At 33.6% G+C, this 15,408-nt stretch overlaps 1 protein-coding gene across 3 annotated transcripts in view; it reads left to right on the top strand.

Moving 5' to 3' along the window:
- The first annotated feature begins 252 nt into the window (after window positions 1-252).
- LOC148607747 (uncharacterized) overlaps window positions 253-15,408 on the top strand; it is a 67,009-nt gene continuing 51,853 nt past the window's right edge. For 2 of the 3 annotated variants that reach the window (XM_088543623.1, XM_088543626.1), the window contains exons 1-4: window positions 253-631; window positions 8,676-8,786; window positions 10,807-10,930; window positions 11,555-11,681. In XM_088543623.1, the coding sequence (XP_088399749.1) occupies window positions 547-631; window positions 8,676-8,786; window positions 10,807-10,930; window positions 11,555-11,681 (447 nt within the window). In that variant the 5' untranslated portion in view covers window positions 253-546. Of the gene's footprint in view, window positions 632-4,456; window positions 4,638-8,675; window positions 8,787-10,806; window positions 10,931-11,554; window positions 11,682-15,408 lie in introns of those variants that run through there. The other variant, XM_088543624.1, reaches the window with a different exon arrangement.

The following is a 15,408-nucleotide window of genomic DNA, read 5'->3' as shown; positions in this document are numbered from 1 at the left end:
TTATTCATAAATATAGTATAGCATAAGCATTAAAGGCTATACTATAAGATGTGAATTTTTTGTTAGTTAAGTATGGAAATATGGTAAACAACTCTTCAGATTGCACTTGAACAAAGCTCGGAAAGAAGGAGACTTAAAAGTAATCGTTTTAAAACCAAACAAAAACAAAGTTTTAACTCTCATGTACCAACGTAAACAAATAGGAGTGTGTTATCTGCAATTTTAAATTATATCCTTCTTAACTATGTTACTATGTGTACCATGGGCATTAAGAGTTCGAATTCCTATCATTAGAAATACTGTTAACTTCACTGTTACTTTGTATCTAAGGAACATGTCGCTTGAAGGGTATTTTATCACTAACTTGATTTAAAATCACAAATAATTTTCCGGAAAGGATGACAAATTTTCTAATTATAATAATACAGTCCGATGTTAAAAGATGTTTGTCCTTATATAACATCCTGGTATTTGGAGATATCTTGGACAAAATGACAAGCCGGATATTACTACAGTAGAAAAGTATTCCAATAATTTAAGACAGCGATGGAACACGTTTTGTTACGGCATTTCTTGCTTGGCTTCTACTGTATAATTGTAACGATGGCTATCGTCTTTTGTCGTGAATTTGGTGAGTTAACGAAATTCTTTAATAGTTATTGTAGCACCGTAAACTGTACAAACAGTGACCTTAAACATGGCGTACACAGTCAAGTGGCTCGTATTAACATTTGTCGAACTTGAAGCAATGATCTGTATTCAATAGCTGTACATTTAAGTTAAATTTCAATGTTATATCAGTGTCCCAGCCGCGCAGTGGTTGTAACTGACCAGGAAAGTATAGGAACAATTTGCCAATCGACTCTTCTGATACATGGAGTTAACATGACCGAGTGAAATTTATTGAACACGTTTGATTGAAATGATAAAAATAAATTATAGTCATATTTATTGAATATAAACACTACCAAAGGAAAACTACAGGCATATTGCACTAGTGCTTATGTCAATAAATTGGATTCATTTCTGCTGAAAGTTTGTGTTATGGGTCATTTGAGATTTACAAACTCATATATGATGATATTGTACTAACAACTTAAAATAATCCATGAAACAAAGTTTGCATTGTTGAGCAATATAGATCTGGCTTTCACAATAAGTAATTTGTCGAAAAAGGCCTTCAAAAGGCAGAATAGAATTTGATATAATTACTTTCACAATTGTTTATCCCATGATATCACTTTGCACCTCTTATGTCGTATTTCCATTTGCACGACTTTTGTGGGGTTGCTTGATGCAATACATGGACTATATGTCATTAGTCGATAAGGATGAGTCCATCTTCTATTCTCTACCTCCTCTGAAATCGATAAATAGAATTTGATGAGACTTTCAAAATTGTTTTAGAAGATAGTGACACCTATATGTTTTGGGGGAGTAAAGGAGATAATATCAAGAAAGCCTAATTTGCTCCCAGTTTTACAAGTATCGTTTTTTTATTAGAATAAGAGTACGTCATGATGATACGGTTGGTATTGATAGATTTATTGGTTTACATTTTGTACATTTTTATGGCAAATATTTCATGCAGGACAAGAAATATTGACTCGAAGTACCCAGAGACCATCGAGGCGTTTCTTCTTATTGGGGAAGCAAGCGATATGATATAAGTTATAGGATACATATCGGCCAGACATTATTTTTCGTATGGCAGTACTATCGTTATAGATTAAGCGTTCACGCTATTTCTGTAACAATTTCACTTTTAAAGGTGCATCTAATAACATATTATTATGCATAATTGCAACCCCTTCAAATTAACAAAAAATAATAGTTTCAGGACCGTTATTCACGATGCATTGTTTTTCTATGCACATTTGTCTGACAGTTTTTGAGTAAAGAATAAAGGATAGAACAACCCAATTACCATCTAAACTACTAATGACCATTTCTGCAATTTTCCGGTGGTTACATGTGTATCTTTTTAACTGACGGTCTTAATTTAGAATTGTTTTAAAAAATGAGAAAACGGCTATTTGTCAACACATCGCATGAAGAAAAGACAGGGAAAACCAGAATACCACAAGACAAGTAAAATGTTGTTCACTTTTATCAGTCGTTTAATGTAATGCTGTGAAACTATGTCAATCAAATCCATTTTGAATTCGATGTCAGGACTGTGTAGGGTCAGTGTAACCAGGTGATCGTATCACTGGTACACTTAATATTGTTTGGAAGTCAAAGGTTATCAACTAGTTAATTGGCAAGTAACTGCTTCATAATTGGTGGAATATTTACTTCAAGTTATTGTGTTATATAGGCTAAAAACCACTAATTCCACTTCCCATAGGCTTCTATGCTAATTTCACAATATTCAATGGCTTCTCTGGACTTTACCTTAACTTTAACCTGCAGAGGACTATATATCAGCATGATTCTACATATGTCAGCTCACAATCCTCAGAATGGCATGTGGGGTTAGCAGACTTGCAGTGCAGTACTGGTCACCGGAAGTGAAGGGTCTATAAATAGCATGGGAAATCCCAGTGTTTTCACAAGATAGGGGTATATTTAAAAATCATTGTGGAGATTAGGCTTCACATCACAAGAAGCAAAATGCACCTATAAAATGTACAGAAATGTTTTTCCTGTCAGAAACTGTTTAAATTTTTTAAATAAGATGAGAACTTTTTTCACAGCACTATGAGGAACAGAGGTAATTTCTGCGTAGGACTATTTTTGCGTACGTTCCAAATGCTCATTGGTTGAATTGGTGGTCTGTAACCTATATACTGGGTCTGGTATAGATAAGTGTAGAATAAACAAAATTAGATATCGGGAAGGGAACCAGTGCATGACTTTTAAGTGAATCTAATAATGCTGAACGATCGTGAACAATTTGAACAGTGTGTAAAAATCACATCTCTATGGAAGTCTATTTCTGTCCCTTTAAAAAAAAACTATCTCAAATCAAAGTAAGAACCAGGCAGTTCAGCCTGAATAGTAAATTGATTCATCGTGATTTTTACTACTTTGTAGTTGTTAATATTGAAGGTCGTGAACCTTGCTAAAAAAAGTATGTGTATTGATTACGTTCACACACGAAACAACTCTTGCAGAACTATAAATAATATACAGATTTACAATGATGAAGTCTGATATGAATCTATTACAAAATTTGGTTGCACTGAGGCACTGATAAAATAACCACCATATGAAGTACAAGTTCACATAAAACCTTTATTCAACTTTCCAAACAACCTAACCTCTTTACATGATAAAAACAATAACATTCATGTATGTAGCTATAGAGAAAAAAATATAATGAAAATTCTACTTTCTCAACCTCCTTCGTTACCACGTGTACTTCTATTCCCCATACTCAGTTAAAATCCCGACTTAAAAACATTTTACATCGTTGTTTTTACAAAAAGACGGTACACCTAGATACAAATATATAGTTCTTAGTAGAGATTCCTCATATTTTGTAAGAAATAATTCCAAATCATCTTCCAAATATACAGGGGAAGTTGTTAACAAAATGCTGGAATTTTTAATCGAAAACATATTTGTCCAGTGTGGTGGACGTGTTTTTCAACAAACGGTCGACATTCCAATGGGAACAAATTGTGCTCTTCTGCATGCTAACCTATTCCTTCACTCATATGAGGCTGACTTTACAGCTGATCTGAACCGAAAGAAAAAAATATCGTTTGGCTAGATCCTTTAATCTCAGTTTCCGCTATATAGATGACGTATTATCTTTAAACAATCCTAATTTCGGGGATTTGATACATCGCATCTACCCCACAGAAGTTGAAATAAAAGATACTACAGACACTGTGAAATCAGCCTCATATCTTGACCTACGCTTAGAAATCGACGGTAAAGAAAAACTGTTGACCAAACTTTACGACAGACTCTTTCATTGATTCTGATGTCACAAATACATGTAGGACATACTAGATGCATGCATGTACACTTAAAAAGTTGACTTATTACCGCTTGCATGATTCTTGGATGATACTGTAAAAACAAAATATTCTCTTCACAAAGTCAGAAGGGATCTGGGGGTTGGAATACCCCTTTTTGTTGGAAACGTCAAATAAATTTAGGCAAAATGAAAAAAATGAAAGTCTGCAACCCTTACACTTTCGTTTTAAACCCACCCACATGTCTGGTTTTGCGCCGGTCCCTATACTGCATTAGGTATAATAACGTAATATTAGGTCTTTGGTGGGTCCAATGATTTAAATTTACTTGTATAATTAGTTTCACATGCATTACAATAGATGAAAACATGACAACCAATGAGGTCGATTTGTGATTTAAGCTAACCAGAAAGAAATATATTGTACAAAATCAAATCGAACAAAGAAGAAATGCGTGGGCGCAAGATAAGTTTTGTGCACTTAAGCAAAGGCATTAAATAGATGATGAAACAAAACTACATGCACTTGTTGTTATGTAAGTTTAGTGTATTCGTGCGAGATTTGTGTACTTAATATTGACATTAAGTGGATGAAAATAAACAATCAGACATTAAGTGAATATGTATACTACGGTGAAACAAAAATATAGCTACTTGTTATTATGTGTGTTTTGTGTATTCGTGTGCATGGCGGCAATAAGATCAGGTAATAACTTCTAGATCAGCGTACATAATTTAAGAATTAGGGAACGATCATTAGATTCTTAGTGGGGGTGGGGGAGCTGGCAGATTTAAAAAAAAATAAATAATCTGTCCCTGATTATTTAGGAAATAAATAACCCAGACAGCATGCCCCCGTTGGCCCAAAGTAATGCCAACACTGACCCAACGAATACCCAATGTTGGCCCAACATAAACCCAACGTTTACCGAACCAAGCGGTCTGACTATGGTATTCATTGAGATACATATATTAGAATTAAATTTTATAATTTGTTATGTCGCAGAGTGGTGATGCTATGCACTAGATATCAAAGATAGCACTCAAAATTCCCCTCAATTTATCATGTAAATTCTTAACGGTTTAATCCTGCTTTGCCCACTTTGAATTACTCCAATTATCAATCAGTTGTATAAACAAAATAAATACAAAGGGTTCACTAACCATGAAGTTGTATAGTCTGTATTAAAATACCCCACTATGTGTCATACATGTATAAAAATGTATGTTTCTGTATGTATTTGTAAGCAAAAATTGCTTTCACTGTGTCTTCTTTTGATGCATAAAAATGTAGAAAAAGGAAAGAAATGCATATCCAATATAATATAATTTTACAGTATGCTACCAGACAGTCTATACTTAAGGAAAAAATCTGAGAAACATTTGGTTACATCGACTGCTTGCATATAATGGTGTCAGCAAGACATGGTGCTATATATTTTATTTTTTTTCTCTTACTGCCTAGTACTGTATAGTAAGATTGTGGATATATAATGCACATTTGTTATTAACATTTTTTTTCTACTTTTTATTTATTCATTTATATTTGTTTGTTTTTTTTATCTTTATTGTTTAATCCTACACTGATTTTGTACTTGTAACCTCTATCTAAGGGATATAAAGAATTGATTATGAGGAGGATAGAAAAAAAATGCATATTGCTCTTAATTTAGTAGTTGATCATTAATTTGCAGGTAAAATTATATCTACATTTCAGAAACAAACTTTAATTGTTAAAACAACGCAATCCCCTATGTCTATTTAAACCTTCAATTAAAAGTGGGCAAACCAGGATGACACCTTCTTAACAGTAAGAATGTACCTATAACAAGCTGATTGCAGTTAAGATTTAAACAAACAATCTATTATCAAATTGGCAAATAAAACAAGCATTGGTATAATAAATATTGAAAATTTGCAAATCGTTTGCATTTGATAGAAACATGATAATGCTTATCATTGTTTTATCTTTAGGTAGAATTTACATTGGAAATATGTATACAGTGCTTTTTTATTAAAGTAAACATATATATATATTTAGTGTTTCAAAGTTGGGCCAACGTTGGTCCAACTTAGTATTGCAGTTTAGATGCAACACAATTTTTCTTCAATATGTCCGGATTTGATTTCTTGTTTCACTTTACTTGAGATAAAAAGACACTTTTGCATCAAGAATAATATGAAGTCTGTTTTAACATGTGTATCACGAAAGTTGTTTTGACGTTAGTTCAATGTTGGCTCACCGTTGGCTCTGGGTTGGACTAATGTAGAAAAATATAAATTATGTAAGCATGGTTTTGATTTAAAAATTGAAATGTAACAATACTCTCAAGTACAAACAGCTTCTAAAAAGTTATTAAAGAAAAACATTAAATGCAAAGGTTATTCTGAATAGTAGGGCCAACGTTGGACCAACGTAAAACCTTTTTATGATATGAAAGTATTTAAAATTTCAAAACGGCATATTTAACCTTTGACTTGACATGTATAAACTATTTTGGTAAAAATAAATCAAGAGGAAATATTTTCCCAAACCACTCACTGCTACATTGGACCAACGTTGGGCCAACGTAGTATTGCCAACGCCAACTAAAAGCCAACGAACCAACCATAAGCCAACGTTGGCCCAACGGAGGCATGTTGTCTGGGAATCCGGCCTCATACCAGAAAATTATTAGTCTGACTTTGGAAATTGCTAGAAAATAAATACAATGTACTCTGACCTTGGCTAGTGAATTGAAAATAAATGTTCTGATCTTGGCTAGTAAATTTAAAATAAATATTCTGACCTCCGCAAAAATCTTTAAAAAAAAAAATTGGCTCGCTACCTCGTCATGGTTTTATAAACTAGAAAAGTATACATGTTTAAATACTCCACAAATTTTTTACAATATCCTAATAGTCTCCAGTGGCAATTCTAAATACATGAACATAAATGACTTTACTGGGGTGGTGTGTATTAGTCCATGGGCTGGGAGGGTCCACCATGCAACCCCATCATCAACTTCACAGTGATTTTTAGGGACCTAAACACCTTCCATTACCGAATCAATTTGTCGCCAAAGAATATTCTCGGATTCTTTTTCAGTATAAGCCTATATTTGTACCACATTGGGTCAAAAAGCCAAGATTTTTGTGTCTCAATTGTTTGAGAATCTTAGCTTTCCTTGGATAGCATGTGTGAACAAACTAAACAAATATAGGTATCATCATGTATCCCAATGTCTCAACTTTACAATGGTACCATGAAAGTTGCGGTAACACTTAGGGTTTTTGGTTAAAATGAAAGAGTAATCAAGGGAACCAAGGTTATAGCGGTAATCAAAAGAATGTAATCCAGGGACAAAGACCAGACATGGAAAACAGACATACACAACAAAGAACATAAAGTAACTAAAATCATACATACAAAGTAACAAAAGTAAATGAGCAACTCGGACTCCACTAAAAACTGGGAGCATGGACCAGGTGCACCGGTAGGGTACATGAAAAAAATGTACCCCAATCCCACCGAAAAATCGCCCAAATTGGCATTATTTTCAATGTCAAAACCCCTAGAGTAACTATGCTTCAGGGAAAAAATTGCTAATTTGGTATTTTCTGTTTAGTATTAACACAATTAATACTTTTGGGGTTCTTTTGATGAATTTCGGCGATGTTTGTAGTCAGAATGTATCAAAATGTGCAAAAAATGGGATTTTCGATTTTTTCCGTAAAAAGTCACATAAGTTAGACTCTACAATTAAATGCTCACAAAAACGTCTCGAATTTGGTGTCATTCCATAGATAATTTAATTTTCTACATAAATAAACCACGAAAAACTAATTTTCAATAACGAATTTTCAAATAATGTTAAAAATATTACACCTACCCCTAGAAAACTGGTCTCAATATCAAACATAATTCTCATTCACAGCATACCGACACTGTAGAACTCATATTTTAGGCAATCATAATTAAGATAATAATGTACCCAACATATTTGATCACCTCAGGCGATTATATTTTATTTTTGTGGTTAAATTTGCTAAAAAATAAAAAATAAATGGGTATATCACCCATTATTGTCATTTTTTTCACAAACCACAGTTGAAACAATTTTTTTTGTGTGATATGGTACATTAATATAGTGTATAAGCTTCAAATGAGCCCAAGTAATAAATATTTGAACTTTTCAAGTTAGGTGAAAAATTGCCAACCCTAACCATGAAAAAAAAGAACTGAGCGTGAACTAAAATGTTAATTTTTAGCATATAAACGATGTACAATAGACATGTTGGGTACTTGTCTTTTAATTATAGATGTATTCAACATATCTTCTCACTTCAGATGAGTATTTTTCAGTTTCAATATGATCATAATGAGTTTATCATAAAATAGGGAATTTTCGGAATTTCATATTTTCCTCCATTTCACCTGTAATGGACAATTTTTTTTCGAATATAATACCTTCAAAAAATCTTTTGTATATTCAAATATAATTATATAATGTCTTAGCTTTCAAATGAGCCCGAGTAACAAAATATTTGAACTTTACCAATTTAAATTAGGTGTAAAATTGCCACCCCATCCATGAATAAAGTATCTGAACATAAACCCAAATGTTAATTTTTAACTTATTATCAATGTAAAAAAACTAACGTAGATTTTGAAAAGTGAAAATCCAGGATAAATGATGATTCGATTATGATTGGTGTTCGATTTGTTGCTATTCCAATAATATGTAAGTATGTTTATTTACAGATGCTAGTTCCTGTAATGATACATTGACAGACAATATTGAGTACCATCAGTACTCTGCCTCATCGTACACAAGTGATGCCCATAATGCCAGCGCCGGAAGAATAGATGGAGGTTTGTAAATTCATTTTAATTGACGTAAAACTTTTTTAAGACAAGACGATCTCCATCGGTCAACCATCTATCACTTTTGTAAGTGTGATGTCCGATTAATGTAACTGCATTTCAAAAGGGTGTTTCACTGAGTGTATGGCCTTTAAGGAGACCCGCTCCTGGAACTTTCTATATAATCTACCAGAATTTAATAACGTAAGGCGGCGGACACCCCATCCGGATCTGCTTGTGCAGAAGAACTATATTTTCTAACTGGTAATATATGAATATACTACAATGTAGCATAACCATTAAAGGATAGAACCAAATGGCCGAAATAGAAAGTTTATGATAGGCTAACTACATGTAACTGGAAAGAGTGAACAAGGATATTTAACTCCTTGGAGTGAATAACCAAAATATGACCACGAGTGCCGAAGAACGACAAAATTTAACGAGAGCACGAATTAAACTTTCGAGCGTTCTTGGCATGAACAACTATATTTAATTATTTTCTTTTTTACAACGACGAATCAATTACATGTACATAGTTTTCTAATTTTTATTTTTTGCTTTTTCAACATAAAAGTTAAATTTAGTGATCGGCGGATTGATATTCGTGTTTTGACGTAAATGGCGGGAGGAAGTACAGGTGTACTTAATCTATTTCTCATGTGAATTGTCGAATAAATGCATTACACAGGGGACATTCAATAAATCGCTGCTAGTTATATACATGTTAGAAGTAATTGCAAGACTTGTTACATGTATTTTTGTTCGCACCTGGACATGCAACCTACATACTTCAGTCAGTGGCCGACCTAGAGGGTGTTCAGGTGGTTGGCACCCCTTTTTATTGGTACATTTTGTTCTTACTCTCTTTGGTGGCGTTACCGACTTTGTTAACGAACTTAACTCAGATACATGGAAGCAAATGATGTTTTGTATAGCTTGTCACTTGCTTAAAATGTACAATGATTTCCGTGTTGTCTTACTTCATAACAAATTTAATTTTGGACAATAGGTACTTGTAATCTACCACAATTCACTATATTCAGTATGTTTTTGTTTTTTCATGAGCAGTATGTATATGTTGTAGTTAAATTACTTTATGTGTCGTACTTTGTAAATCTTCATAAAGTGGAGGAAATAAAGATAATTTATCAATCAATCATTCAATAAACCGCTGCTACATCTATATACATGTTATAAGTAATTGCAAGACTTGTTACATGTATTTTTGTTCTTGCCTGGATCATGCAACCTACTTACTACACTTATAGTGGCAGATTCAAAGGGGTGTACAGGGGGGTTGGAATCCATTTTTATTGGAAAATGTGTTATTTTCATCTGTAAAAGTAACAAAAAATTACAAATAATGACCTAGCACCCTATTTTTCTAAGAAACCCCACCTGGACATGCAACCAACTTACTACACCACAAGAGTGTACAGGGGGTCAGCACCCCCTTTTTGTTTGAAAATTTGTTATTTTCATGTGTAAAAATTGTCAAAAAATGTCTTAGCACCTCTTTTGTCTGAGGTACCCAGTCTGGCTCCTTTCCTTTCCAAAGCGTCTTGATCTACCCCTGACACTGGTTTGTATTACATGTACATGTTTAAAAAAGAAATGACCTCTCTATTAGAATGATTTGACACTACATTTTTCCCTTGAAATTGTCATTGTATGTGTAATTCAATGACTTTGGCATAGTTCTTTTGATGAAAGTAGTGATATTGTATCTTTTATATTGGAGTTTGATCCAAGGCCTGATATTTCCATTCGAAAGAGTAATCAAGGGAACCAAGGTTATAGCGGTAATCAAAAGAATGTAATCCAGGGACAAAGACCAGACATGGAAAACAGACATACACAACAAAGAACATAAAGTAACTAAAATCATACATACAAAGAAACAAAAGTAAATGAGCAACTCGGACTCCACTAAAAACTGGGAGCATGGACCAGGTGCATCGGTAGGGAAATGTTTGTTCGCTCTGTTGTTACAAATATTTGAGTTACACTTAATGCATGATTTCAGAGGGTTGGATTGCTGGAAAAAGAACTATTTTTGAGTATCTACAAATTGATTTAAAAGCGGTTACGAAGATTACTGCGATAGAAATAAAAGATGTTGAAAGTTATTGTCGAACAGAATCATTCAGGTATTACTAGACTAGTAACAAAATTGTCTACCCAGAAAGGCACCTGCATCTATTCAATAAATAGATCGAGATAATGCATTTCTATCAAGATAGAAAAAAAAATCATGAAAAAAATAAATTAGCAAAATTGAGGCTGGAGAATTGTAAAGGAAATTACAAACTTAACAACTGTTACATGCAAACCTGATGTTTAAATAAAAAGAAAAGATAGCCAATGTTTTTAATAAGTTTATATATAGTCATGTCGACACAGTTTAGTATGATTGGGATTACCATAAACAAATCAATCCTACGTGACAAAAGTGACAAATGTAAGACCGTATAAAAATATTCCATACAAGGTGTGATGTTTAAGGTTGTCATGTTGCCCGAGACAAGTGAAACTACCATGGGGACAATTAAAACCTAAATTATACTTGCAAGGAGAACAACAAAATTTTATTTTTCAACAATCGTTTACTAAAGGACAAACTAGATTTCAGTTTGGATAAGTTGAATTTTCATCAGCTCGGTAGGACAAGTTTCATTAAATGTTAACGTCATACCCTGCCAGACTTTTAGAAATAAACTGAGGATTAAAAATTTTGATAAACATTTTGTATCTCTTTTTGTTAACAATTCCAGGATCACATATAGTAACGATGGCCTTCTTTGGAGTTCATACAATTCTTTATTGTCAAGTGATGTACTCGGAGAAGTATTTCAGCGACAAGAGACTGTCACAACATTTAACCTCAATCCCGTCTTGACGGTAAGTTTCTTGGTTTCCGGCGCGGTTTTTAACGTAGGCGATTTTTTCACAAATTAACCTCACCTAAAATATACTTTATAAGTAATAGTTATATGAGATAACACATATGCTTGGGCTATAATTAGTGCCCGACTTGTCCTTTGGTGTAAGCTTTCTGTATTCGGTACGAGGTTATTTCAGCCTAGTTCATGAAGATGTGTAGCATAATATTAAAGATGGTGTTATATGACCTTTAATTTGATCTTATGGTCAAGCTAATGATTTTGCATACAAATTATTGTAAGTATGGTTGTAAAGTTGTAGCAGGAGACCTCAATGCCATTTGTTTGAGTAAAGATTTAGTTCACTCTAATTAGCAAAAGTTAGGAAAAGTAAAGCAAATTGTTTCAAAATTTGAATTATCATATGCTGGTGGTACTGTCAATCATAAAGGTCGCGATTACATTTTTTTTTTTACGAAAAAGTAATGCTTGACTATGTACTGTTTAGTCCTGTTGTGACTAAGCAACTGAGCTCTTATGAAATCCTTGAAGAGGGTTCATTTTCTAGTACATCCGTTCCTATTGCAGTCGGATTTAGAACGGACTTGACTCAACATGTAGTGATAAATTCATTTGACAAACTACCGGCTTGGTATAAAATTACACACAGCAGATAAAAATGTATCAAGACACAGCAATTTCAGTATTTTTAAATGTAGGATAATAGTACAAAGAAATACATTTAGATTGTTCAGTGTACAGAAAGAAACATTAAGAAACGGGAGTAATTTGACTCTCATATGTTCCCTGGATATGAGAGGTGTAAAAATAGGGAACCCCTTATTCAGCTACCCTGGGCTGTAAGAGAATTGCGATGTATCGCAGTAATTGTTAATAAACTTATGTATTTATGTAGTAGTAATGTGATTCATGGGTAAAAAGCCTATATATTTTTATTTTTGATATTTTGTTTGAAATGTCATAGTAAACAGAAAATAACGTGGTTTTTTCATATAACCCGTGCTCTTAGGAGATAAAAATTATATAGAATGCACTGTAGATTTCAAAATTAAGGGAGATAACTCTGTAAATGGCGCTCAAATACAATAGAATCTACTGTATTTTCAATGTCGATTATCTCCTAAGAGCAGACAGATTCGAATGAACAGTTACACATTTTATAGTATAGACCTATAGGACAATTTAATTACAAAAATAAAAATATGTAGCCTTTTTTGGGGTGTATCACATTTTTCAGATCTTGCATGATTCTTACAAAGACAGCTACTTAAAAAAAATCAGCAAATGATGAAAATTACTCCAATTTAGATAACATTGATACAAAACTTGTACAAAGCTTACACGATGCTTCCGCAAAGAGTATTCCTCAGTGTGGATTTAACCCGCATGCTTAACTGTACTGGTCTGACGAGGTAAAGTGTGCTCACAAAAACAGAACGAACACTGCAAAATAAGTGGGTTGAAAATGTTCGACCAAGGGGGATAAAACATGAATCATACAGGCAATATAAAACAACAAAGAGAGAATTTCGAAATACACAACAGGATGCATTTCAAAAGTATCTACAAACAAATAAAGCCACGGAGTGCGATTTACGCTTATTCTGGAAAATGGTTAAAAACTTTCAACCAAAAATGTCGGAAATTTACTCAAGAATAATATAAAATGGTTTAGTGTGTAACAATCCGATTTTGATTGCAAATGGCTTTATGGAATATTTTGCAAACTTAAACAATACTGAACATGATACGTTTGATACAGACAAGGAACAGCACGCCAGTTCTCATTATGAAGACATAATTACTAACTGTAATTCCAATAGTGGTGATCTTCCAGGAGGTAAAATTGAATGTAGTGAGGTTCGTGATATCATTAAGTCATTAAAACGAAAGAAAGCCGAAGGTTATGATACATTTAATACAGGGAGGTGATTTGTTAATTGAAATTTTGACGTCCATGTGCAATCTTATTGTAAGAAAAGGTCATGTGACGTCCGATTGGAAATTCGGCTTACTAGTACCACTGTTTAAAGGAAACAATAAACCAAGCTCCGTTATAGGCCCATCACACGTCTGCCTTGAAAATCGAAAGTGTTCGAACATGTGATTAAAAGTAGACTAACCTAAACTATTGGTGAAGGCTTTTTCGAATCCTCAACAAAAACGGATTTCAGAAGAATCTCAGTTGCTTAACCGCCTCCTTCAACTTTCATGAAACTATTTTTCACAATCTTGAATCTAATAGCAAAGTCTTTGTAGCTTTTTTTTAGACAGCCAAAAGGCGTTTGATACTGTATGGAGGAAGGGTTTAATGTTGAAATTGTAAGCTCACTTGTTAATGATTTACGTCTTAACACAAAGAGTTCTGTGATTGTAAACCAATGTCAATCACCCTCATTTTCTGTGTTAGAGGGTGTTAGACAAGATAGTGTTTTGTCAGGTTTTTTATATTTGGAAATTATTAATGATTTAATTTGTAACATGAGAATCATAGTAAGGAAATTGGAAGTTCATCACCTTCTTTAGCTAAATATATATAATTGTAATGCATTAAAATAAGCCGATAGTGTGAGAGGTGGGCTGAGTTTGCTTTGCATGCTACACGTGCATTTATGTCTAAGTCTGTATTATGTATATTTAGTTATAGATTGGATTTGATAGCCAAAACAATGTGTTTAGTTCCCAGGCCATAAAATAACACCAATACGGTATTACTATAATGTGTGTCGACTACCTGTATCTCACCCCAACGTACTCTCGATATTTGTTTCCAATATTATTTGGCGTATGGGTGACGAAATAATTTCAATGGTTGACGAGTATACGGTGTAAAACTTAAATTTCCTTTTAAATCACAGAAGAGAAGTGAAGCTGCTTGCAAGAAAGGGAAAAAAATGCTTTTCATTATAAAGGCTGCACAACGACAGTGAAGGCGGCATCAACGAAGTGATAGTTGGCATTGAAAAATATGAGATGTAAACAATTCAACAGGAATATAATTATTAAGGAAATACAACAATATGAACTTTCTGGCAATAAGGCTATAAGCATGAAGAATCTCATGATTAGAATTATGCCTGTATGAACGATCTGGCGAAATTCATGCATGTATGAACTTTCTGGCAACAACGTTCTCGACCAATCAAAAACGGCTATAAGCATGAAGAATCTCATGATTAGAATTATGCCTGTATGAACGATTTGGCGAAATTCATGCATGTATGAACTTTCTGGCAACGTCGTTCTCGACCAATCAAAAACGGCTATAAGCATGAAGAATCTCATGATTAGAATTATGCATGTATGAACGATCTGGCGAAATTCATGCATGTATGAACTTTCTGGCCACGACGTTCTCGACCAATCAAAAACGGCTATAACTATGAAGAATCTCATGATTAGAATTATTGTTAAATAAATTTTGATTTACACATATCCACAAAAAAATCGATATGTGTGTGCAAGTATCATTGGACTGCATCCGATCATCAGTTGCAATCACAAAAGAATACTCAGGAAGACAAATGTACGGGGTTATTCCGGATGTCATCAACACAGGGGCAGACTCAGGCGGGGGCTTGGCGGGCGTTCTCCCCCCCCCCTAAAATTTGCAAAGCATGGGTTGTCAGAGGTAGATTTAGGCGGATTTAGGTTGAAACTTAAATTTTTCGCTAATTTTACCACAAAAGATATCTACTTTGCACCAACTCGAGAAGAATATTTCA

This window comes from Perna viridis, chromosome 9, assembly GCF_037379345.1.
Source record: "Perna viridis isolate PV_CMFRI_1.1 ecotype Kerala chromosome 9, ASM3737934v1, whole genome shotgun sequence".
Taxonomy (NCBI): domain Eukaryota; kingdom Metazoa; phylum Mollusca; class Bivalvia; order Mytilida; family Mytilidae; genus Perna; species Perna viridis.
The sequence above is the reverse complement of the archived record's forward strand: the minus strand, read 5'-3'. Positions and strand labels throughout refer to the sequence as shown.